General features: G+C 43.3%; 1 protein-coding gene across 3 annotated transcripts; it reads left to right on the top strand.

The window, feature by feature from the left end:
- Nucleotides 1-9509: 9509 nt before the first annotated feature.
- Nucleotides 9510-22272, top strand: GCNT1 (glucosaminyl (N-acetyl) transferase 1). Of its 3 annotated transcripts, none has more exons than XM_052778215.1 (4): nucleotides 9510-9688; nucleotides 16445-16525; nucleotides 19360-19487; nucleotides 19897-22272. In XM_052778215.1, the coding sequence occupies exon 4, from the start codon at nucleotides 20035-20037 to the stop codon at nucleotides 21313-21315; it is 1281 nt and encodes a 426-aa protein (XP_052634175.1). In that variant the 5' UTR covers nucleotides 9510-9688; nucleotides 16445-16525; nucleotides 19360-19487; nucleotides 19897-20034; the 3' UTR covers nucleotides 21316-22272. The 3 variants fall into 3 exon arrangements, with proteins under 3 accessions (XP_052634175.1, XP_052634178.1, XP_052634177.1); XM_052778217.1 differs by lacking the exon at nucleotides 9510-9688 and adding an exon at nucleotides 13257-16429 and having other exon boundaries at nucleotides 16461-16525; XM_052778218.1 differs by lacking the exon at nucleotides 16445-16525.
- Nucleotides 22273-23472: the final 1200 nt, after the last annotated feature.

The raw sequence follows: 23472 nt of genomic DNA, 5'->3' as shown, positions 1-23472 counted from the left end.
AGTCTTAAGGTCTTAGGGAACCTCTTGTTCAGCATCTATCTGTGACAGACAAGAGACACTCAAACCTGAACAAAATTAAACTTAGAATAAAAAAAGGAGTGGTGAATTGCAGAATGTAAATTGACTAGCCTGTAATTAGGACCCCACATTTACCCTCCAGGACAGAACAATAATGGACTACATGACCAAACCACTAACTCTTGGTAACATTAAGAAACAAGACAGAATTGGAAACTTAAGTCTGCAAAATCAATAGGATGAGTTTGGAAGAGGGACTGTGAAAGACTGTGTAAAGTATGCAATAAAATACACATCTCTCATGGTTTAACACCAGCCAGCAACTAAGCACCACACAGCCACTCAGCTCACTTCCCTCCCCACAGTGGGATGGGGAGGAGAATCGGGGAAAAAAAAAGTAAATCTCGTGGGTAGAGATAAAGATAGTTTAATAGGACAGAAAGGAAGAAAATAATAATAATGATGATAATAATAATAATATTACAATAATAATAATAATAAATAAAGTATTTGAATATACAAAACAAGTGATGCACAATGCAATTGCTCACCACTCACAAACCAATGGCCAGTTTGTTCCCAAGCAGCGATCTACCCCCCCGGCCAACTCCCCCCAGTTTATATACTGACCATGACATCACATGGTATGGAATACCCCTTGGACCAGTTTGGGTCAGCTGCCCTGGCTGTGTCACCTCCCAATTTCTTGTGCCCCTCCAGCCTTCTTGCTGGCTGGGCATGAGAAGCTGAAAAGTCTTTCACTTAGTACAAACACTACTCAGCAACAACTGAAAACATAAGTGTGTTAGCAGCATTACTCTCATACTAAATCCAAAACATAACACTATACCAGCTACTAGGAAGAAAATTAACTCTATCCCAGCCAAAACCAGGACAACATCCCAGCAGTATCCATCCTTTCGATGAAATTGCTACATTTCAAAGAACTTAAGCCATCTGCAAAAGCCTGTGGACAAAGATGAAATTCCTAATAAAATGAAAGTATACTCTTACTCTACAGTACACGAGTACCGACTCTAGGTACCGTTCAACAGGCAGTTGTATCTACTAATATGAATAAACCCACTGTGATTTATGGTAATGTGAAGTTTATATTATGCGATGTCTAAGCTTACAGTAAAGTCACAAACAGGCAATACTCAGATCATATACCAGGGGACAATTCTTTTTATAGGTTCATGTGTACTAAATATACAAGTTAAAGACAATCTTGTGTTGCAGGAATTACACAGCCACCACCTAGTCCATGTATAGGAATTATGTGAATGCCACCTCAACAGGGCTCGGCCCTAAGTTCCTGCTTGTAGAAGATGAGTCACCAATCCAGTAAGTAAGTATCCAACATGCAGAGCAGCTCGAGCTGGGTGCCTCCAAGCAGGGACCCCCATTGCAGACCATGCACCCCAATTATACCCTTACAGACAGATTTCCTGGAACATACCACCCATTACCTGATCCCCAAGTCCAATCACTTAATTCTGGTTGGTGGTCTCTTGATTTCTTATTGGTTTTCTTAGTCACTGGGCTGGGCTTCTTCTGAAGTTACCACATTCACTTGGAATTGTTTCCTTGGTCCTTATCTTCTTCATTCTGCTTGCATCTGCTGGTTTTGTGGCTGCAACATTAGCTTTATCAAAAAGTTTACTCTCAGACAGCTCTTGCAGCCTAAGGCTTCAAGTACTTTAGCTTCAAATGCTAAGCAAGGCTATTAATCCAACAGTTCTCAACACTTGGAAATATACAGATTTTGATTTCCTCAGGGAATGGAGTACCTAGTCCAGTAATGGAAAATATCGGTCTATAAATTTTATTCACAGCTGACTTAATAGAAAAGAACTCCCATGGGAGTACTGGAAAATTCATGTGGTCAGATCTCATACTTCTGCAGTTTTTCAGGAATCACATATAGGGTACTTTTATGAAGGTGTTGTACAGACTGACTGAGGGCCCAGAGGCACAGAGCAGGACACTGTTTCCAACAGAGCAAATTTTGGTAAAAAATAACTTACCTCTTGAAAAATTTTCAGCTGATCCCAGCTGACAAAGCAACCCTGCTGTAAAAAAGGAACCCACAATAACAGATAATGTACAGTGAAAGGGTAACTGAAAGAAAATTCAGAAATAACGGAAGTACTGCCTATTTTACAGAAATTAGACAAAATGTCATAAAGTAATATGGGGAAATTAGGAGTAAATATTGAAAGCTTGATGATAAAGAAGGAACAAAGTAAAGACAAGAGGCTAATGCTGTACATACAAATAACATCTAAAGGAAGCTCAGGTTCATGGTCCTAAACTGGCATTAATTTGTTTGGATATGCTGGAAAAAAAGTGTTGATACTGAATTCTTTTTTTCCTCCTGTCTACAAGTAGCAATACCAGAAAATATAGCATGAAATCATATTAGCTATATACGTTATACCAACAACCCTGAAGTCTGCAACACCAGCAAAATGCAAACAGGAAGCTTAGCACCAGACTAACAGTTTATGTAACAACTGACGGCAAAACACCATCATTGTAAAAATATTGTAACTAAATCAAAGATGCTGCTTATGTGATATAGGATCGCATGAGTTTAACCATTTATAGTGGAAAGAAAATACATGTTTATCTAGCAAAATGTGAACATGAGAGACTATAAGACAATTTATTGTGGAATTGTTCCTCACAGCTTGTATTGGCTTTATGTGGCAAGGTTTTGATAGCGGGGGGACTACAGGAATGGCTTCTGTAAGAAGATGCCAGAAGCTTCCCCCATGTCCGATAAAGCCAGTGCCAGCCAGCTCCAAGATGGACCCACTGCTGGCCAAGGCTGAGCCCATCAGCAATGGTGGTAGCGCCTCTGGGATAACAGATTTAAGAAGGGAAAAAAGTTGCTGCAGAACAGAAACTGCAGCCAGAGAGAGGAGTGAGAAGATGTGAGAGAAACAGCCCTGCAGACACCAAGGTCAGTGAAGAAGCAGGGGGAGGAGATGCTCCAGGCACCGGAGCAGAGATTCCCCTGCAGCCTGTGGTGAAGACCATGGTGAGGCAGGCTGTCCCCCTGCATGGAGGTCCAGCCCATGGAGGTCCACGGTGGAGCAGATATCCACCTGCAGCCTGTGGAGGACCCCATGCCGGAGCAGGTGGGTGCCCTGAAGGAGGCTGTGACCCTGTGAACAGCCTGTGCTGGAGCAGGCGCCTGGCAGGACCTGAGGACCTGTGGAGAGAGGAGCCCACACTGGAGCATGATTGCTGTCAGGACTTGTGACCCTGCAGGGGACCCACGCTGGAGCAGTCTGTTCCTGAAGGACTGCATGCCATGGAAGGGACCCATGCTGGAGCAGTTTGTGAAGAACTGCAGCCCGTGGGAAGGATCCACGTTGGAGAAGTTCATGGAGGACTGTCTTCCATGGGAGGGACCCCACACTGGAGCACGGGAAGAGTGTGATGAGTCCTGCCCCTGAGGAGGAAGGAGCAGCAGAGACAATGTGTGATGAACTGACCACAACTCCCATTCCCTGTCCCCCTGTACCGCTCAGGGGGAGGAGGTAGAGAAAATTGGGAATCAAGTTAAGCCCAGGAAGAAAGGAGGGGTAGGAAGAAGGTGTTTTTAAGATTTGGTTTTATTTCTCATTATCCTACTCTGATTTGACTGTTAATAAATTAGGGGTTTTTTTCCCCAAGTCGAGTCTGTTTTGCCCATGATGGTAGTTGCTGAATGATCTCTCCCTGTCTTTATCTTGACCACAAGCATATTGTTATATTTTTTCTCCCCTGTCCAGCTGAGGAGGGGAGTGATAGAGCAGCTTTGGTCTATCAGGCAGGGCCAACCCACCACACAGACCACCTTCAACACAGGGAGGAAGGAGAAATGAAATGAACTTAAATGGAAAAGTTGGGCTATGCAATAGTCAATAGATGACAGAAAATCAAGGGAAGGGCTTGAGGAAAGCATTGTAGGTACACAGTATGCAGTCCTTTCAGAAGAAGCCTGCACTTAGATCACCTTAGAGCAATTGTGAGACCAGGGTCTGAAAATCATGAAATGTTTCAAAAGTGTAGAGGAGAAACAAAACTAACTCAGACATTAGTTCAGAATTCCTGATGTATAAATACACATACATATGTATATGTCTGCATGTATGTATGTATATATGTATGCATGTATTTATTTATATACATAATATCGGTATTGATTTATTTTTACTTTGGGAGAAGGGACTTTCTAAGACAATTGATAGTTTTCATATATAAAATTTGGAAAAGTGTGAAAGGTTGAAGTTTGTCTAATTTATTAGTGTCTTAGGAGGAGCTTGACTGATTCTCCTTATGGTTAAAATACTGGCTTTGCCAGGCCATGCCAGACTGATCTTTCATCACTCCTGCCAAAACAGCCAGCAGGAGAACGAGCCATTCATTTCCCCAACAGACATGTTAACACCACGCCTGCTTCTCAGGTCTTCTGTGCAATCAGCGAGTCACACTTTTTGACTGGATCAGAGTAATAAAAGATAACCTAAGCAGCTCTATCAGGTTTACTTGGCAAGGCTGGGGGGGTGGGCACTACAGGGGTGGCCTCTGCTAGAAGAGGCCAGGGGATGCCTCATGCTGGACACAGCTGGTTCCATACAGCTCCAGGGTGAACCCACTGCTGGCCAAAGCTGGGCCTGTCAGTGACAGTGGTAGCGCCCCTCTGATAACATATTTCAGAAAGGGTAAAAAACGGCACAGAAGCTGTGAGAGAGAGGAGTGAGAAAAACATGGGAGAAACAGCCCTGCAGACATCAAGGGCAGTGGAAAAGGAGGGGGAGGAGGTGCTCCAGGCGCCGGAGCAGAGATTCCCCTGCAGCCCGTGGAGTAGACCATGGAGGAGCAGGTTGTCCCCCTGCAGCCCATGGATGACCACAGTAGAGCAGATACCCACCTGCAGCCCGTGCAGGACCCCATGCCAGAGCAGGTGGGCATGCCCTGAATGAAGCCGCAGCCTGTGGAGAGACCACGCAGGAGCAGGCTCCTGGCAGGAGCTGCAGCTCGGAGGAGGGGACCTATGTTGGAACAGTCCATTCCTGAAGGACTGCAGACTGTGGGAAAGACACACACTGGAGCAGTTTGTGAAAGACTGTATCCCATGTGCTGGAGCAGGAGGACAGTGTGAGGAGGAAGGAGCGGCAGAAGAGCTGTTATGGACTGACCGCAACCCCCATTCCTCATCTGCCTGCACTGCTCAGGGGGGAGGAGGTAGAAGAGTCAGAAACAAGAGTGAAGTTGAGCCTGGGAATAAGCCAGAGGGGCTAGGGGGAAGGTGGTTTTAGTTTTGTCTTTGTTTCTCACCATTCTACTCTATTTTTAATTGGCAGTAAATGAAAGTAACCTTTCCCGAGTCTGTTTTGACCATGATGGTAATTGGTAAGCAGTCTCCCTGTCTCTACTCCAACCCATGAGCTTTTCCATCTTATTTTCTCCCCCGTCCTGTTGAGGAGGCAGGGTAAGAGAGTGGCTGGGTAGGCATCTGGCAGCAAGCCAAGGTCAAACCCACCACACTGGTACAATGAGAGGCCCCTAATTTACCCAGTATATATTTTACAGTTAATTTTGGCAACTCAAGGCTGCAATCCACTCCACTCTATTTTCAATTCTGTAATTAGTACTAACAGCCAGCCAGTGTCTTGGAAGAAGTTTGTCCCAGGATGGCCTTGATCATGCAGTACTGATATAGTTTGTTCATATTAAACTTATTTTAAGCTCACCTGAAAAATTTGCCACTCAGAAAGTATGATGAATTTGTGTAAACACACAATGGGTAAAATGAACGAGTATTTCTAAAATGTATTACACATATTCTGAGGAAGAAACCATGACCTTCCCTTATTGACTTTAGGCAAGACCATGTTCATCCCTACAAATAAATACTCACCCATATCAGAAGACACTTTGTTCCAAAAAGAAGAATGCTACAATGTGGTTCAGATGTATTTTCTTAAATGGGGTGGGGTGTCTTCCTTCTGTCAGACAACGTTTTGTGTAGTTTTGGCAGCTGTGATCATATTTTTCAGGCCTTTTTTTCCACACACAGTGTTTGCATTTCGCCCCCCCCCCCCCCCCAACTTATGCTGAGGCTCAGCTTTCAAGAGTTCATCTGCAAACTGAAGACTAGAATTACTTTTTTTCCTGCTCAGGCACAGAGCAAACAGTGTAGGGAATCTAGGCAAGAACATTAAGTCTCATAAACTTTACAACAAAATTACTAGGGAAGCTTACAGATAAGATAATACAAATTTCTGGATTGTAGCAACTCTTTCCTTAGAGAAGGCTAATGTAGTAAGAAACCTTCAAACCCTAGCAGGACTCAAACCTGGGGTTAGGATCCTCTGTCTACCTGAGGTTAGATATTAGGATCTAGCATCTTCCTAATGTTATGCCTAAACTATCACAAGAAACAGATATTGGGGTTACACTTATCAGACATAAAAACTCAGACAAGTGATCTTTTGAAAAGGTTAGCAGAGAAGCTATTAACATTACAAAATGCTAGACCACTGTCTGGCTTTTCAGAAAACGGAAACTTTTTCTTCCTTAAAACTGGTAGAATTGAGAAGATACAAGCATGAGAAGTAAGCATTAGGTTCAAAAAATTCTTTGCAGCTCAAACCTTTGACAGAGCATAAAAAACTGAAGATCTTTAAAAATGTTCTATATTCTTCAGGTTTTCCAAGAAAAAGCCTAAAAGCCTGGAGGCAGCTCTCAAATGAGAAATGAGATACTGATATCAATTTAGAGCAAGCATACCTATGAGGCAGATGTCCTCCTAGTGGAAATACATTTAAGCTGTATTCTCCTGCACCATAACTATGTAAATTTAGCCATGCAGAGAAAACTGTTCTTGAAACTTTCTCAGTTATGTTGTTTGTATGCCGTGTTCTCACTGGATTATTGGTCTTACCACAGCTATGAAATATTCATGTACGAATTGATTTCATGCAAACCAGTCAAAATTTACAACAAAATCAATTATGTATTTTAAATTTCCCATATTTGTGACTTGGTTTGTGTTCACTTTTGTCTATATTTCGTCTCTCAGTTCCACTTTTTCCATTGTTTTATTTAATTCCTTTATCAGTACTTCCAAAATTGTGAATGACATACCTTTTTTCTTTTTTACTTTATTTTGTTTCACACCTACCACTGGTCTATCACGTAGCAGAAATGGCAGCTTGTGGACCCTGTCATCTTCATATTCCAGCCTCAAGGCTAGAAGAATGAAAACCAGGTGCAAACTCACTTCATCCATTTTCTTTCAGGATCAGTTGAGAAAAACTATCCATGAAAAGAACCATAACTTCAAGGAAACACAGTCCTTGAAATTTCACAAAGCTGCAATTAACAAATGGTGAGTCTTTACCAGAATGGTCAGCCAAGGATCTAATCACGTCAGTCTATAAAGAACTCCACTTTCTACCTGTGCAAAAGTTGGAGAATAACACACTTGTGAACTTCAGCTATCTGCCTGAAATAACTACTTTCAGTAATGACTTCAATGCTTTTTTTTTTTTTTTCCCCTTCTCCACAGGAAGCAGTTGTTAGAGGGTACTTTCTGTTACTGCAGCAATATACATCAGCTCAGGTGCTTTTCTTATTTTGATCCAACACACTTCTTTGCATCTGTAGCTGTGTACATACTTAAGGCAGGGGGAATGAAAAATAATGAAAGAAAACACCTGCCCCCAAAGCTTACCCAATTCAGTCTCTTAAGAATACATGGTGTTCAGCTCTACTGCTACCACTTCTTGTACTGCGATGGCAATGCTGTAAACTGCAGACAGTTTAGCAAGAGAACAAATACTTAAATTTACACTACCTGTGACTTATAGTTCTAATTTACATGCAAGATCAAGATGATATGGTCATCAGCTGTAATCATAAACCATCACTCTCCATGGGAAGAACAAGTAGAAATTCTTGCCCCCTCCCCCCAGATTTCTCGCTCCTGATGGAAACTTCTGTTACCACGCTCTACTAGGTTTACAGAGGAAAGGCCTTTTTAGTGTAGTGCTCCACCAGTTCAGGCCTATAAATAACAGACACACTAGAACCCCCCCCTTCCGCTCCCACCCCCCATCAGGAAAAAGGGAGGACTGCCAAACTACCACGTAGTTATTCTCTGCTTCTCTGTATGTACCCAGAAGGTACATATATAATGAAAATTTTCTTGAAAACACGACGATGCAGATTTGAGGTCTCGCAGTCCGTTCCCAAACTAACCTGTCTGATGTAAGTGGTGGCATGTGGAGGTAATTCCCCTTTCTCCCGGCAGCGTCTCCTGGTGACAGCCTTGAAACCAAATCTTCTCATTTTCTTAGCTTTCAGCCCCTTGATCCCGCTTACTGTGCAGATGCATGAACCTCTAGTGGGAGCTCACAACTGGGATGAGGAAAGGACAGCAGAGTCCTTCAGGCGTGCCTCGATCTGCCAAATCATACCGCACTCCAGATAATGCTGATGTGCAGGGATTCTTGGGGAATGCTGCAAGCACTGTTCAAGCTGCTGCAGGCTGCAGCACTTGTTTTTTTTTTAATGAGGAAGATGCTTTCTTTGAGCTATCTGTTTCCGTGGAATTTAGTTTTCTAAGTACTTTGATAACATATTACAAAGCAGCCTGCCCCTACGCTCCACCTTCATGTTTCACAGCTCTCCAAACCCTGTCGAGTATGTTTATCGTCGGGCGGACATTTGATGGGACAAAGTGAACAACAAACCGAGTCTTCCTCCGACCCTGTCTAGACACGCTTTTCTTTTCACTGCTAAAACTTTCGTACCCGGCTTCCCAGCCAGGTCTGCTCCCTCCCCCCCACTCCCTTCCGCCTCTCGATTTTTCCACCCACTGACCCATGTAAAACACATCCGTCGGCAAAAGGGGAGAGCCGGGCAGCCGGGCGCTGCACACCCACATCTGCAGGAGCCCCTGCCCCGCTGGGTCCCCGCTCACAGACGCGCGGCGCGGCGGCCCCAACCGCAGCGAGGGCGTTTGGCGCCGCGGCCGTGACTCTCCCCCTCGCCCCCGCGGTGGCACCCAAGGCGGGCTGCCCTGCCGCCCAGCCGCGGTGGCTGTACGGTCGTTTTGGACTGCGCTGCCGATGTTGTCTCCTTATGACGGGCCAGGCTGTCCCCCGGGGTGGCCCGGGGAACCGTGAGAAAGCCCTCTGCTGCCATGAGGCGCCGAGGAGCTGCCCCCGCTATCCTACGTGGGTTTCAACGTTACCAGCACTGCCAGGGGAAGCCCTCGGGAAAGAAGAAAAAGGCTGAAGAAGAGCAGTTGCACACGGGGCGGGCGACAGCTCGGCCCCGCCGGAGTGTGGGAGGGGGCGGGCGCCGGTGAGGAGAGGCAGGGGCGGGACGCGGCCAGCGGCGCCGGGCGCAGCGGAGCGACGGGACGGGACGGGCCGGGCCGGGCCGGGCCGGTGGGTGGTGCCGGGGGAGGTGCGGGGCGGGTCGGGGGCCGGGAGCCGGGAGCCCGGCGCCGGGCCGCGCAGGCAGGGGACGTGCAGCTCCGCGCTGCCGGGGCGCCCTGCCTGCCCCGGGGCGCCTCCCCGCCGCGCCGCCACGCATCCAGCCGCGCCGGGCGTGAGCGGCCGCGGCCCCGGCCCCGGCCCCGGCTCCGGCCCCGCAGGTGGGTGCTGCGGGCGGGCCGGGAGCGGCGCGGCGGCGGAGCGGGCGGCGGCTCGGGCCGGGCGGTGGGCATCGCTCTTCCCGGGGGCCTCCCCCGTGCCCTGCGGCGCGGCGCTCCTCCAGGAGCCGCGGGATCGCCGGGCAGGTGCCGCACGGGAGGGCATGGGAGGCGCAGCTGCCGTGCTTCTCTCCTCCTTCCCTTCTTTCTGCTCCGCTTTACTTTCTTCCCCTCTTTCTCTCCTTCCCCTTTTTCCTTTTTCCTTCTCCCCTTTTTATTTTGTTTTCTCTTTCTCGTTTATCTCCCCTCTTCTCTCTCCCCCCTCCTTTCTCTCTTTCCTTCCCTTTCTTTTCTTTCCCCTCTTTTCCCCTTTTTCCTTTTCCCTCTCCCCTGCTTTTCCCTCTCCCCTCCCCTCCTCTCTTCTCCCCCTCTCCCGTTTTTCTTTTTCTTCCCTTTCTTTGTCTTCCCCCCTTGCTCCCTCTTTTTTTTTCTCCTTTATGTCTGTCTGTCTTTCCCTTCCTCCCTCTGCCTTTTCCCGCGGCAGCCCATGCAGGGGAGCCCAGGGCATGCTGTTGGCCTCGGTGCTGGGTTGGTGTGAAATCTGTTAGCAAGCAGGTTTCAGGGGACATCTGATGCTCCTGAGGTGTTGCAATCCTGGGGTGTGGCTTGCTTCCCCCCCCCCCCCCCCCCCGCTGTTAAACTTGCTAGAACTGGGAAAACCCTGAAAAACCTCCTTTTCTTTCAGAACAGCAAAGCTGTTTAGAAGGTTGTAAATAGTTTTCTGTGACCCAAGTTGGGTGGGGGGACTCAGAAACCTGACAGGAGGCTCAGTTATAGTCTGGCACTTTGCCTCCTTTCAGTGTTGCTCAGAAAAGTAGATTTCTTTGTGGGAAAGAGGAGGAGTGGCAGCAGGAGGGAACTGCCGTTTTGGAGTCTGCAATTTTAAATTTATTTTTTAATGGAATATGAGGTAGGTGACCTCAGAGCTGGCAAGAATGACAGAGTCAGAAATTATAGTAAGAGAAGAGGGGACAAATCTAGCATTTCAGTCTATCGACTTCAGCTTGAAAATTCTTGTGAAAAATAATGCAGTATTTGCAGCTCAAGTTGGAGCTCAGTTACAATGGTACATTGCTTTTGAAAGTAGGTGTATATAAAAGAAAATACTGCTTTTATTTTCTCTCTTCAGTGATTCTCTACCCTGCCTACAGTAAGCACCAGTTATCAGCATGTTTCTTATTAATCTGAATTGTCTGGGGTAATACTTCTTTCCTGAGGCCAGAAGAGCCAAAAGTTGCTTAAAGAACCCGATGAATATCTTTGCCAAGTCTGTTCTCTTTTTTTCTAACTTAAGAGAAATGCACTGGAGAACATAGAAGCTGAGGATTTACATTCTGCTGTGCCGAGAATATGGTGATTTACTGAGCAAAATCCTGCTCTTCAAATTTGTTGCCACAGTGGAAAACCCACTGCTAGTTTTATGAAAAGATTTAAGTTTGTTTTTCTAATAATCTCCTTCTGGTTTTCCTTTGGATTCCAACGTAACCCAAAAGTTGTCCACTTACTTTGGTTCATAAGCTCCTGAAATTTGGAAACACCTAACTTTATCAACCTAGAATTCTGTCATAGGAATGGTGAAAAAAGGTAATTCCACAGGAATGTAGCATGCCCAACTAGTACAACTTGTGCTATTAGGTTTAATTCATAGCTCCAGGGAAACCACTTCTTGCACTGTGAAGCATTATTATACGCAGGATAATGGTGGTGCTAGTAAAGAAGCTTAATAAAACAAACAGAAACCTTATCACATCTGAGAAAACTGTGATAGGTTATCTCAGAAAGCTGTTTGCACCCACCAGACAAGAACATTGTAAATCATAACAAAACCCGTGTGTTTGGTTACTGTGTTACCAAAATTTGCCCAGGTGTGGATTCTCCTGTCATAATCATACATATTGCTCTGGATTAGATTTTAAAGCCTTCTTTTGTTTATCTTTTTGAGGGGTGGGAGGATTAGGCTGTTTTCCTACTGAAAATTCCTGCAAGGAAGGGAGTAAGAGGTGGCAGTTCTCACCCAGTAAAAAGTTTCTGTGATGACACTGAAAGTTACCCATTGCAGATGATATATACAGCACTATAAACTATAATATGAGTGTGTGTGTGTGCCTGTCTTTTTGTGTACTTTGCAACAGAACCTGCTTTCCAGGCAGTATCTGCTCAGACGGTAAAAAGTTGTATTTTTGAACTGTATTTTTATGTGCAGTTGTCTTGCAGGTCAGATTAAACACATCTGACCTGAACAGTGGAGAAAACCCCCCAAAATACCATATACTATCTCTTAGGCTGTAGATTAAAAGTAGGAAGTATTATCTTAATGATTTGCACAATAGAGTTAAACCTGTGCACCTAAGCATAATGTTGATCCTTGTTAGTCCTGTAACTACCAGAGACATCTTTTCTTTTCAGAGGAGATTATTGCTGCAGGTACTATTTGTCCTTTAGCTTACTGATGAACTGTAACTAGGCATGGCTTTAAAACATTGACTTCTACATAGGGCTAAAGAAAGTCTCCTCAGAATAATATTTTAAGTGTTGTGCTTGAAGAGGGATTCAAGTACTCAAAAATTTGACAGCCCTTTCTTTCCCCTATGAGATTTAGTTGTGGTTTAATAGATATTACCATTCCTGTAACAGAGTCTGCCAGTGCGTCCCATTCCGAAATACAGCATTATCACAAGGTAGCAATTAGCAAAATTCTGTAGGTGGACGTGAGGAGTGCAGCGACTGCTCTGTTTCTGGCAAAATTATAGTTCCTACTTTAGAATAATGTGAAAAAAATAGATACTCATTTTACTTTGAAGTAGCTAATGTGTGCAAATTACCTTGATGAACGCCAGGCAGTTGTACTGGGTGTTAAATTGGACATTACTCTGAAGATTTTGTGGTTTTTTGTTTTGGGATTTTGAGTGTACTTTCGGTGTTAGTTACCTTGATGTAAAGCATATCTTTTTGTCAGTCCTAAAAGTCACAGAGTTCTCAAGGTAGGAACTGGTCCCTGACTGCCACAACGACTTTACTTTCCTTAGCTGAAATTTCTTACTCTTATAGCTCTGCAGAACCTCTAAGAATGAACATGAACGCAAATGGGAATCAGGCTTTCTTCTGAGGAAGATTTAGTTGATACAGTAGTACGAGAGAGTACTAGAAAGGCTACCAAAATTTTCATTTTTTCAATGCCATTTTGCACACTGAGTGTACGTATGTTCGTGTGGGTTTTACATGCTTTTTAAGAGAGAAAGATTTTAGTGTGTCAGATTCCTGACATTTGAACATAAGGTCTCCAAATTACCCAGGGGTTTGAATTTATTTTCTTTTTTTTTTTCCTCTGAAAAACAGCTATCTGCTTTTAGCTACTCTATTTAAATCTCCATATAGTGGTAGGTGTAGCAGTACTAGTTGTTCATGGAGTTTTGCTTAAAGCTGCCTTCTAAGCTAACAAGAGACTAGAAATGTGTTATTTTTTTATTTAAAAAGGAAGTGTCTTTTTCTTTTTTATTATTATTTTTTTTTTAAGCAGCTCTGAAGGAAAAGCCCCGCTCTTGCAGAGTGTTCTCAGTGAGCACACAACTGCACCCACGTGGAACCCTGCTGCTGCTTCTGCATGACTTTCAAAATTAAGGTCTTAATAAAGTCTTAGTCCCGTAAAGTCTAATGGTAACCCAAATACTCAGCTTGCGACCAATTCTTATTTTCACTGAGACTGAAGACTACCTAATGGAACAAACATGACTACTTTCATTCAGTTACAGGCCTATCTACTTTCAAGATCGTGCTGCTTGATATCATGGAAATGCTGAGTAAATGTGACTCCTGCTCTGTGTCTGGCAGATCTCTGCAGATAACCCTGTGTCTGTGCAGTCTGTCTTGGTGCTTATGCATGCTTGTGTTTATGCAAGCTGCTTACAGCTTTAAAAATCACTTCCTCTTCAGAACAAATGTTCTGCATAACTGAACATGAATGGAAGCAGGTTAATTGTAATAACTGCTTGCAGGACATGTATGCTTCGACGCATGGTGGATATGCCCCGGTAAAACTCAAGGACTTTCCAGTGAATCCACCCTCAGTGGAGGGCTGCCTTCTCAAGTGTTGAGAAAAAGTTTTGTATCTCAAGTGGAATTTGTGAATGGGGAAAGAGAATAGCGAGGATCTGGTCAATACCTGCTCACTTACTATTCTCAAGGGTAGCTGAAGTATCCTTATATCTTCCCTACCTCCAAGGCAAGAAGAGGGAAAAATAAGTCCGTTCTGACGTTCACTCTTCAGCCATCAGAATGATTACTTGTCTCCTGGCCCATCCCAACTACCGCTTCAGTGGTGGCTGTACTTACCACTACATTTTCCACTTGGCTTTTCTTCAATACATTTCTATAAAACCAAAAATCTCAGGTTGTCATGAATGGATATAAGATATTAGTGCAGCTGCCAGGAAGTTTTCAAATACCTGTTAGAAAGCTTTGATTAAAACCTAATGTGTCTGTGGACATATAATAGAGGCCTGCATAATATTCATGTCACTGCGTCCTCTCCACAGTAGCTGTATGCCGAAAGTCACCAAAGCAACTACGAAAGAGCAAATATCACTGTCTACTTCTTCTGGTATTTGTTAGAAGCAGCAGAATAGGAAGAAAAATGAAGGGAAGGAGCTGGGTGCATGTTAGTTCAGCAGCCCACAAGGCTGAGAGAGTCGTGGCACCAGAACATTGCAGCTAAGCCCGCGAGACCTATCACATCTTCCCTGCTCATTATAACTGATTTTGACCTCCTGACAGCCTCTGTGATGCTACCTAATGCTAAGCTCTTTCCTGCCTTTCTGTCAGTCTTTCACAAGATTTACAGGCTGCTGGAGTACCCCAAAGTACTTTCTTACCCTTTACCTACCCCCTTCTGGACCTCTGGTGCTGATACTGGCCCATGGTGTATTTTGGAGGCTACAGTGCTTCATGTTGGATGCTGAATCGGTGTTTAACATCCTGCCTCAGCAGTTTTTCCATTGATAGGAGAAAAGACTGAAGTGCCAAAATCAAAAGACACCTGATTTTTTTTGTTCTGTGCCACCAGCCCCCAATGATTTTTTCATCTTATTGTGAGATGGGTCTGTGTGCCATTTCAGAGCAAGCCCTAACTGCTTTTTCCAAGCAAAAAATACACTTAGCATAAAAATGTATGGTAAGTGCTTAAATACAAAAAATTTCTACTTAGTTTCTGGTTTCCTTCTGCTCTCTAAACTACTTCAGATAGGACAGAGGAGGGCAATGCTTTCTATGCAAGCTGGTACAAGGGAGGCCCTGCATCACCTGAGAACTGGGAATCCTGTTTTCCCAATCCCGATGCTGTAACTCAGGCAAAATGAATAGCCCCAGAAAGTGGTGCCAGCCTAGTGTAACACTGATCAGAGGCTGCCATTGCTTTTAACCTTGTCTAGGAAAAGACGTATCTCTCACTCTCAGCCGTTATCAGTCCAAACGAAAGCCTAAAACCCGGAGCCCAGGTTTGCTGGACTGCGGCGTGGTGAGCAGAGATTTCCAAGGAGCCGTAGGGCTGGTGGCTCCCCATGGTGGGTCTGCCAGGGCAGGGCCTGGCAGCCAGGCCTGCCCCACCGCCCCAGCCAGGAGTGGGGCAGCTAGGGGGGCATGAGGGCAGCCCTGGCATCAGGCACCTCCCTGGGGACAGGCCGAGGCCGGGCTGGGACTTGGGCCCAGCTTGTCAGGGCCCATAGCCAGGCTGCCGGGGCTGGAGACCGGCCCTGCTATGGCATCACCGAGGCAGGGGCTGACAGCCCCGGGAGGCTGAAGTGGGTCCGCGGCGGGGCTCGGGGTGGGCTGGTTGGAGCTGTCAAGGCCTGTTAATGCCCTTGGGGCCATGCCGGCAGCTGTGAGAGCTGACCGCAGAGAGCTCCCCAGAGGCTGGCTGGTTGGGTCTGCTGTCGTACCCCAGTGTGCAGCCATTGGAGATGGGAGCGGGGCTGCTTCTCCCACCAGCAGCACCTTGTGATAGCGGACTAGTCACACCGTAAAACTGCAGCCGAAGAGGCGTGCTGTGCCGGCGGCCAAAGGCTGGTTTCCACGCTGCGGGGCTGAGGCACGCGCCCTTTGTCAGGGCTGGTGTAGCAGCGCTCTGCCTGCTCTGCACCCTCACAAACGTCCTCTTTCTTAGGACCAGCCCCACGGTGTGGATATAACGGTCCTTGCTAATAGTGCTGCCATTATGTGCTGCAGCTCCAGTGCAGCCTGCCTGTATAAAACCTCCGTGTGAACTTTGGTCTCCCCCTGAGCTATGGTGTAATCTTGTAAAAGTGTTCTGTTTGGTTTTTCTCTCTAAAGACTTAGGTTTTCTGTTTGTTTTTAAGGATGGGTGAAGCCAAACTTATCTAAAATCGCATGCTAAGCTGGGCTTAGAGGGTGCTGTTCCCTTCTGTCATGGCCACAGCCTTTCTCTGATGAAGGTTGTTCCCCTTTAGCTCCTTCAGCGTACGTACCCATGTAGTTTATTGCTGACTTGTTTCAGTCAGTACCATGCATCAGATTAATAATTTAGCATGTAGAGTTAACACAAGTTTATACAGTAACCGGGTAAAGACATTGTCAAGGAAATCAGCTGTTTTACAGTAGCACCTTTACAGTAATACAAAAGTTAAATCAGAACGTGAATTTTACCATGACATCTCCCAAACTGCCAGGTAATGAGTACTTGTTTCACAGGTGAATCAACTAAGAGGCAGATGATCCGAGTGATTCACGCTGTGACACAGAAGAGGTGCCAGAAATGGAGATTTAAACTAGGTATAGTAATCCTTCTTTCCATAAGGTCTATTTAAATGGAGAACACTAGCGTCTAGTAGAAACCAAGTTGAAATTATTTTGGTTTTCTGTTTAGTCATACTGTACAGTTTGTATACAGCAGTGAAGAATAATTTTGGCAGGAAAGAGGGAAGCGGGCAGCTAACTCAACATTTGTACTAACTCCTCAAAATACAAGCAACTGCTCTAAGTTTCCCTACTGCATCAGAAATACCAGCGCTGACTTGAGCAGGCAGTAAAAGAAGGAAGTGGGTCAAGTATGTAACTTCTGCAACTGAACTTCAGTTGAGAGCAAGACCAAGGCTGCCGCGTAAAGTCTTTTATCTGGGGCTGTGCAAACCTCCCTCCTGCTCTCCCAAAGTGTAAAGTGCTGCCTCTGACACCACATTCTCTAGTGTGCACACTAAGGCTACGCAGAGCTTGAGAAAAAGATGTTAAAAGCTTTACTGAATGCAGTCTGAAGCTATGTTATTGAGTATATTGTTATTGAGCAGCAGCGTGTCAGTGAGAGAAATTTGACTGTGGGGAAAAGCCTCCACCTAAAGATAAGAGCCATGTTAAAGTGTAAATGTTTGCAGATACCTCATTTTGGTATAATGGAAATGCAGGGTCTGATTATTCTGAGCTCAAAGCAATAAAGGAATTGCACCTAGCTGGGTACACAAGGCCTTTCTGAAAGAGATTCTTTATCCTGCTTTCAATTAAGTTTTATTCTAAAACAGGAGCAGGACAGACTTCTTAGCAAGCTTTATTCTTTGGAAATTGTAGAAAGTGAAGGCTGCAATGGTAGCTTTCAATTAAGGCTCTGTCTCTCTGCGTTGTAAAGAACAGGGAGGAGGTGGCAATCCTCTTGAAGTGTGTGTTACTCCACCATGCTAGTGCTCCTACAAAAATTGAGAATAGGATAAAATAGTAGTGCTAACTCTCATCCTAAAGAAAGAAGGATTCAAGCTTCTGTCAGGTGAAGCTTCACAAATGTAAGTGTATTTGAAGTACATTTTAAGTTCTAGAAAAGTTTTCATTTCTAAGTTACTGGGCAGAAAACAGTAATTTAAGAGTAACCAGTATCACAAGCTTCATCCTATGGAAATATATACTCGATAGAGATTATTATCACATAGCTAGTATCCTTCCTTTGTTAATTTCATGTGTGATGGATATTATTTTTATTGGATCAGATCTACTAGTCAAAACTAGTGGACACGAGGTAAGCAAGCCTGTGGTATGTTATAAAGAATGTTAAAACTTGCTCTAAATTACGTCATTGTGTTTGACACCACCTTGCAAACTAAGTGCCCTTTTTAAATTCAAATTCAAAGTGTGAGACCTGATACTTAAAAGGTACCTCTCTATGCTTTCAGCTGTAATTGCACACTAGTTCACCTGGCTACTTACCTTAAGGGTTAAAATTTTAGTTCTTCCAGTTTGACTTCACTATACACCTAAACCAAACTTGGAACAAATGCCCACCTCTCTAAGATCAATTAGAAATGCAGGATAAAATAATTACAGGTGTAACTCTGAGAACAAAGTACACTTTATAGTAAATAAGATGTTTATATAATGCTGTTAGTCACAAATAGTTTGTGATCTCTGCCTGCTGGTGGCTTGAATTACAAAATATTTGGTTAAAGTACTTCTTTAAAATACTGCTCATCCTTATAGCTGTGCTAGACATTCGTGCAGTGATCCACACTTTCCCCCCACCTACTACACGTGGATCAATTCCCCCAGTCAGTTTGCAATGCTGTGGGCATAGTGGTGGTCCCAATGTGCCACATCCTGGTAGCAGCATTACTACCAAAAAACTGTGATGCCAGGCCTCAGTTTTTTGCATGTACCTGTTCTGAGATTTGCAACTAGCAGGTTAAAAGCCACAGTTTGAGAATTGAAGGCTAAAATGATACTGGGGTAGCTTAAAGAAAAGAGGGGAGAAAAAGAAAAATCTTATGCTGAACAGCATAGAGTAAAACCCAGAAGTGGACACACTTCCTTTTCTTAAACAAATTTTGTCACCAATTTTTTTGAGTAGCAGTTATTCTTAGAGCTGTTCAGAAAGTTATTCAGAGGCACTAATTTTCTCCTGAAAGTAATAAAAATGAAAGGAGCTGTGTATCTTTCAAATACTTCAATATTTCATTAACCTTTTAACTTATAGATTAACATTTTGGAAGACATTGTCTATAAACTGTATTGGCTTTTGCAATTAGTGGTTGGTTTGAAATTCAAACCTGCACTGAATTATTAGGCAATGAATTTGTGAGTACAAATGGGTTTTGAGTAGCAATGTAAGTTGTTTAAGGATATCCTGGTTTTGATCAGTTTACCTGCATGAGGTAGTACAAAAAAAGACACCCAGTTCTGTAATGGAGTTGTCGACTTCAGTTTTCTCAACAGCTACAGCTGTAGCAGCTGCATAACTCTGCAGGGATCCCTTCACAGGTACTGAAACAGAAAAAAGGTGCTTAAGGGGAAACAAGACTAACAAACAAACATGATGCAGTACCTGTGAAATAAAGATGCAAATAAGATTGACATATTATAAATCTTGTTGCAACTTAGCCTTGCAGCATATTTCCACATAAAAGCAATTGCTGAATCATAAAAACAAGTGTGTTTAAATGATGGTAACAAAACACTGCTATGCTCTTAGATTTGTGTATTTGCAATGACTTAACACAAATCAGCTTTGGAGATTGGCTATGAGTGTTGCCTTTTACCTTAAAAAGGCACTTCAGCAATTCAGTCACAGCTGTTCTCACAACTCTGAAAGTTGAGGAGTTATGCTATACTACTTTTTCTCCCCTTCTCATCAGCTCTTTCCTGATGGTATTTCTAAGCTCATCTGCAGGATGTTGAAGAGACTGTATCTCATGTAAAAATCTTGAAAGGACTGCTTTCCTAGTGAGAAGATGAAGTATGACTAGCATCCAGGAAGTGAGTGGTAAGTTATAATTGTAATGAAATCTATGTCAGTGCTGAAGTGAGTTTAAAACATTCTTGTCAAACTCTGAAGCATGAATTAACATCAAATAATTGCTTCTCAGTAATGATCTGACTTACTGGCTTTAATTTTTTCAGATGCAGCTGAATCAGCTCCATTTTCTTACCAAACTTCAGTTTGTAGTCTTAGTACTACAGAAAGAGTGTCTCATGAAAACTATCTGCTTCTCCCAGTCTTTTCCTAGAAAAATAAACTAATTTATTCATTAATTTCTAATTTTCAATGGAATATTTTTGGCTGAACTCTTCACCTTTTTACTGTCACTGAACAGCGATAAAAAATTACTGGTTAATAATTATAAAGAAACCTTTTAATCTTTGAATGACAGTCATATTTCATTTTATTTTAGGATTTTTCCTTCCATCTCCTTGACAAACTCACCGGATTCCTGAGAAACACAAACTGTTTTTTTCTGAAGTTGTTGAAGATGATGTGAGCAGAGTGGAGGGCAATTTTTTTAGCCCTGCAAAGCTGCCTGGTATTTGAAATGCTGAAGAGGAAATTACGGTTTTGCCACAACTTGCGCTTCAGGCTTTTCTTGGGTCTCACTCTTGTTTTAGTAATCATTTCGGTTTTGAAAGTTAACCAGAAACAAGACTTCTTAAATCGGAGACATCTAGAGCTGACAAAAGAAGATCCTATTGGCAATGTTAACTGTACCAAGATTATAGAGGGGGATATAGAAGAAATTCAAAAGGTAAAGCTTGAGACATTGTCAGTGTCATTTAAGAAACGCCCCAGACTAACAACAGATGATTATATTAACATGACAGCAGACTGTGCCTCCTTCACCAAGACTAGGAAATACATCATGGAACCTCTCAGCAATGAAGAAGCAGAATTTCCAATTGCTTACTCAATAGTGGTTTATCACAAAATTGAGATGCTTGATAGACTTCTAAGATCAATCTATGCCCCTCAGAATTTTTACTGTATTCATGTTGACAAAAAGTCTCCAGAATCTTTTTTTGCTGCTGTGAAGGGAATAGTCTCATGTTTTGATAATGTCTTTATTTCCAGCCAGTTAGAGAGTGTTGTATATGCTTCATGGAGCAGGGTGCAGGCAGACATTAACTGCATGAAAGATCTCTACAGAAGAAGTTCAAACTGGAAATACCTAATAAATCTCTGTGGCCTGGACTTTCCTATAAAGACCAACCAGGAAATAGTAGAGAAATTAAAAGCTCTTAAAGGTGAAAACAGCTTGGAAACAGAAAAAATGCCTGTTTATAAAGAAATAAGGTGGAAAAAACACCATGAGATTATTGATGGTAAAATAAAGAACACAGGCATAGACAAACAACTACCACCTCTCAGTACTCCGATTTTTTCTGGTAGTGCCTATTTTGTAGTTAGCAGAAGATTTGCAGAATACGTACTAGAAAGCAGTAAAATACTTAAGTTCATTGAGTGGGCAAAAGACACTTATAGCCCAGATGAGTACCTGTGGGCAACAATTCAGAGAATACCTGAAGTCCCAGGTGCAGTTTCTTCTAGTGACAAGTACGATGTTTCTGACATGAATGCACTGGCGAGGTTTGTCAAGTGGCAGTACTTTGAAGGTGACGTGTCCAAAGGTGCACCCTACCCACCGTGCAGTGGAGTTCACGTTCGCTCTGTCTGTGTTTTTGGGGTAGGAGACCTGAGCTGGATGCTACGAAACCACCACTTCTTTGCTAATAAGTTTGACACTGATGTTGACCCTTTTGCAGTGAAATGTTTGGAAGAGTATTTGCGACACAAAGCTTTGTATCTGCAAAAGAACTGAAATACTGCATGGTCCTGTTACAAAACACAGGTACAAATAGTATACAGCTACGTACTTTCAACATGTAACACTGATGGTGGTGATGCTGATGATGGGTATAATGGTTGCCACCATGTTGGTATGGTGGTGACGATGCCCTCCCTGCCTTGTCCATGGACAAGGGGGAGAGAAGACATATCTTAAGTGAAGATGGGGATGCCTTGTATTGCACAGTGAGGCTTGGAACTTTGGGTACAAAATCGAACACAGCGATTTTTGGAAGGCCAACTATTTGGAATATTTATTATCTAGAAGGTGTAATTAATGGACTTCCTTTGGCTAAACTATTTGTTTTAAGGCTTGGAAAATGCATGTTGTTCATGGTTACTCCTCAGTTTTTTCCCATGAGTGTAATGCTAGCTAGCATGGAAAAGAAAAAAGGCAGCTGGACTGCACAGACTTCATACTGAGTACTGAAAGATCTCAGGAAAATAGCATTAGAATTGAACTGAAAACTATACAAAAGGGAGTATACCAAAGCCAGCTGTCAACATTTAAGTTAAACCTGACTGCTGTAGTTCTGTAATATGTAATTCTTAATCCTCCTGAAAATTTCATCTTTAGCATGGAGTATTAAGGACTTGTGTTTAATTTCTTGTAGCCAAATCTTGCTTTTGTACTCTTAGACCCCCCCTGATAATGTGATATAAAGTTTAGAAACTAGTTTGTAACTGCATCTTCTCAGGGAAACTTCAGTTTTGTGCCTGATGAGAGTTAGACTTGTAATTTTACACTTCTTACTGTATCAGGAGTCTTGCTTTTTGGATCCAAAATGACTCAAGTTTCTCAAAAACTTAAAAGAACTGCAGTAGTGTCTAAATGTCACTGATGGAATTGCTGTTTTCTGTCAAGCTCAACTTGCGTTCCAGATTCTTTAACATTGAGTATGCAAAAATAAAGTTATTTTTCTAAATGGTATCACCACTTCCTACAATTGAAGTCCTTCTAAAAGCATCACCAAAAAATCCTAATGATGAAGACCTAAAATGTTTTTACTGTAGGTTGCCATACACAACTGAAGTTGCAGCTGAGACGAGTCCTACCTTTCCTCCGTATGTTCATTCATTCATGTGTCTATGTTTGTTCAGGTTTACCTGGTGCAGCTGATTTTTATTTATTTGCTTCTTTTGGTGGAAGGCAAAGGAGGAAATCTGGATGAGTTTTGTTCCGGGTTAGGTCCCTGCTTAGTTTAGCTGCTGCAATGTGGCACAGAAGCATGGTGATGAGAGAACAGGTCACTGTGAGGGATGAAATGGTTCTTTTCCATATCAATTCAGGTTTGGCATGCACAGCTACTGCCAGGTGTCTCATCTTACTCCTGAGATGACAGTGGAATTTATTACAGGCACTAGCAAATGGCAAAATAGACTAAATTTTTTGTTTCTTGAACTGTTGCTGTGATGGCAGCACAAACATAGGCTCGTACTAGCCACTATGAAGAAAATGAACTCTATCCCAGCCAAAACCATCAGTTTCTTAGAACGGTAGTTTGTCATGAATTTTCTTCTAAGGTGTGCCCTGAAACTTAGACATTAACATAATGAGCTGCTTACTGTTGATCATGCAAACTGCTAGGGAGGCAAGCAATTTAATCTGAAATAGGGCCTATTCTTGCCAACCCCTGCCTTCAAAACCACCTGAAAGCTGTTTAGGGCGTCTTCAGAGACTCTCACATGATCCATAAACAGGTAATTAAAGCCTGTGAGCTGAGGCAGTGGAGGGAAATACCATCTTCTCCATCCTTTGGCTTTTCTACAAGAATGCTGTTACAGACAGTTGTGCTCTACCACCTTTGCACAAGCTACAATAAGGTGTAACTTCACTGCATATAGTACTGGGAATTTCCAGGAAGTCATGTTATATTTTTAGCAGAAAGGAAGCTGTTTTTAAGAATTTCCACCTAAAGACAAGCTACATGAATAGCTTCTATAAGACCAGAACTGCTAGTTCAAATAGACTGAAAAAATGATAATGAAGTTCTCTGCACAGGATGGACTGCTGACTCAGTTGCTTGAAATCTGCTAGACAGCTGGAGCATCAACCCCCCCTTTAACTACCTATTCCAGCCTGCTTTATACTTACTCATTTATATAACACGATGAATACCTGTCTGTATCT

Source organism: Harpia harpyja, chromosome Z (assembly GCF_026419915.1).
Source record: "Harpia harpyja isolate bHarHar1 chromosome Z, bHarHar1 primary haplotype, whole genome shotgun sequence".
In the NCBI taxonomy this organism is placed as follows: Eukaryota; Metazoa; Chordata; class Aves; order Accipitriformes; family Accipitridae; genus Harpia; species Harpia harpyja.
This window is presented reverse-complemented; position numbering and strand designations above follow the sequence as displayed.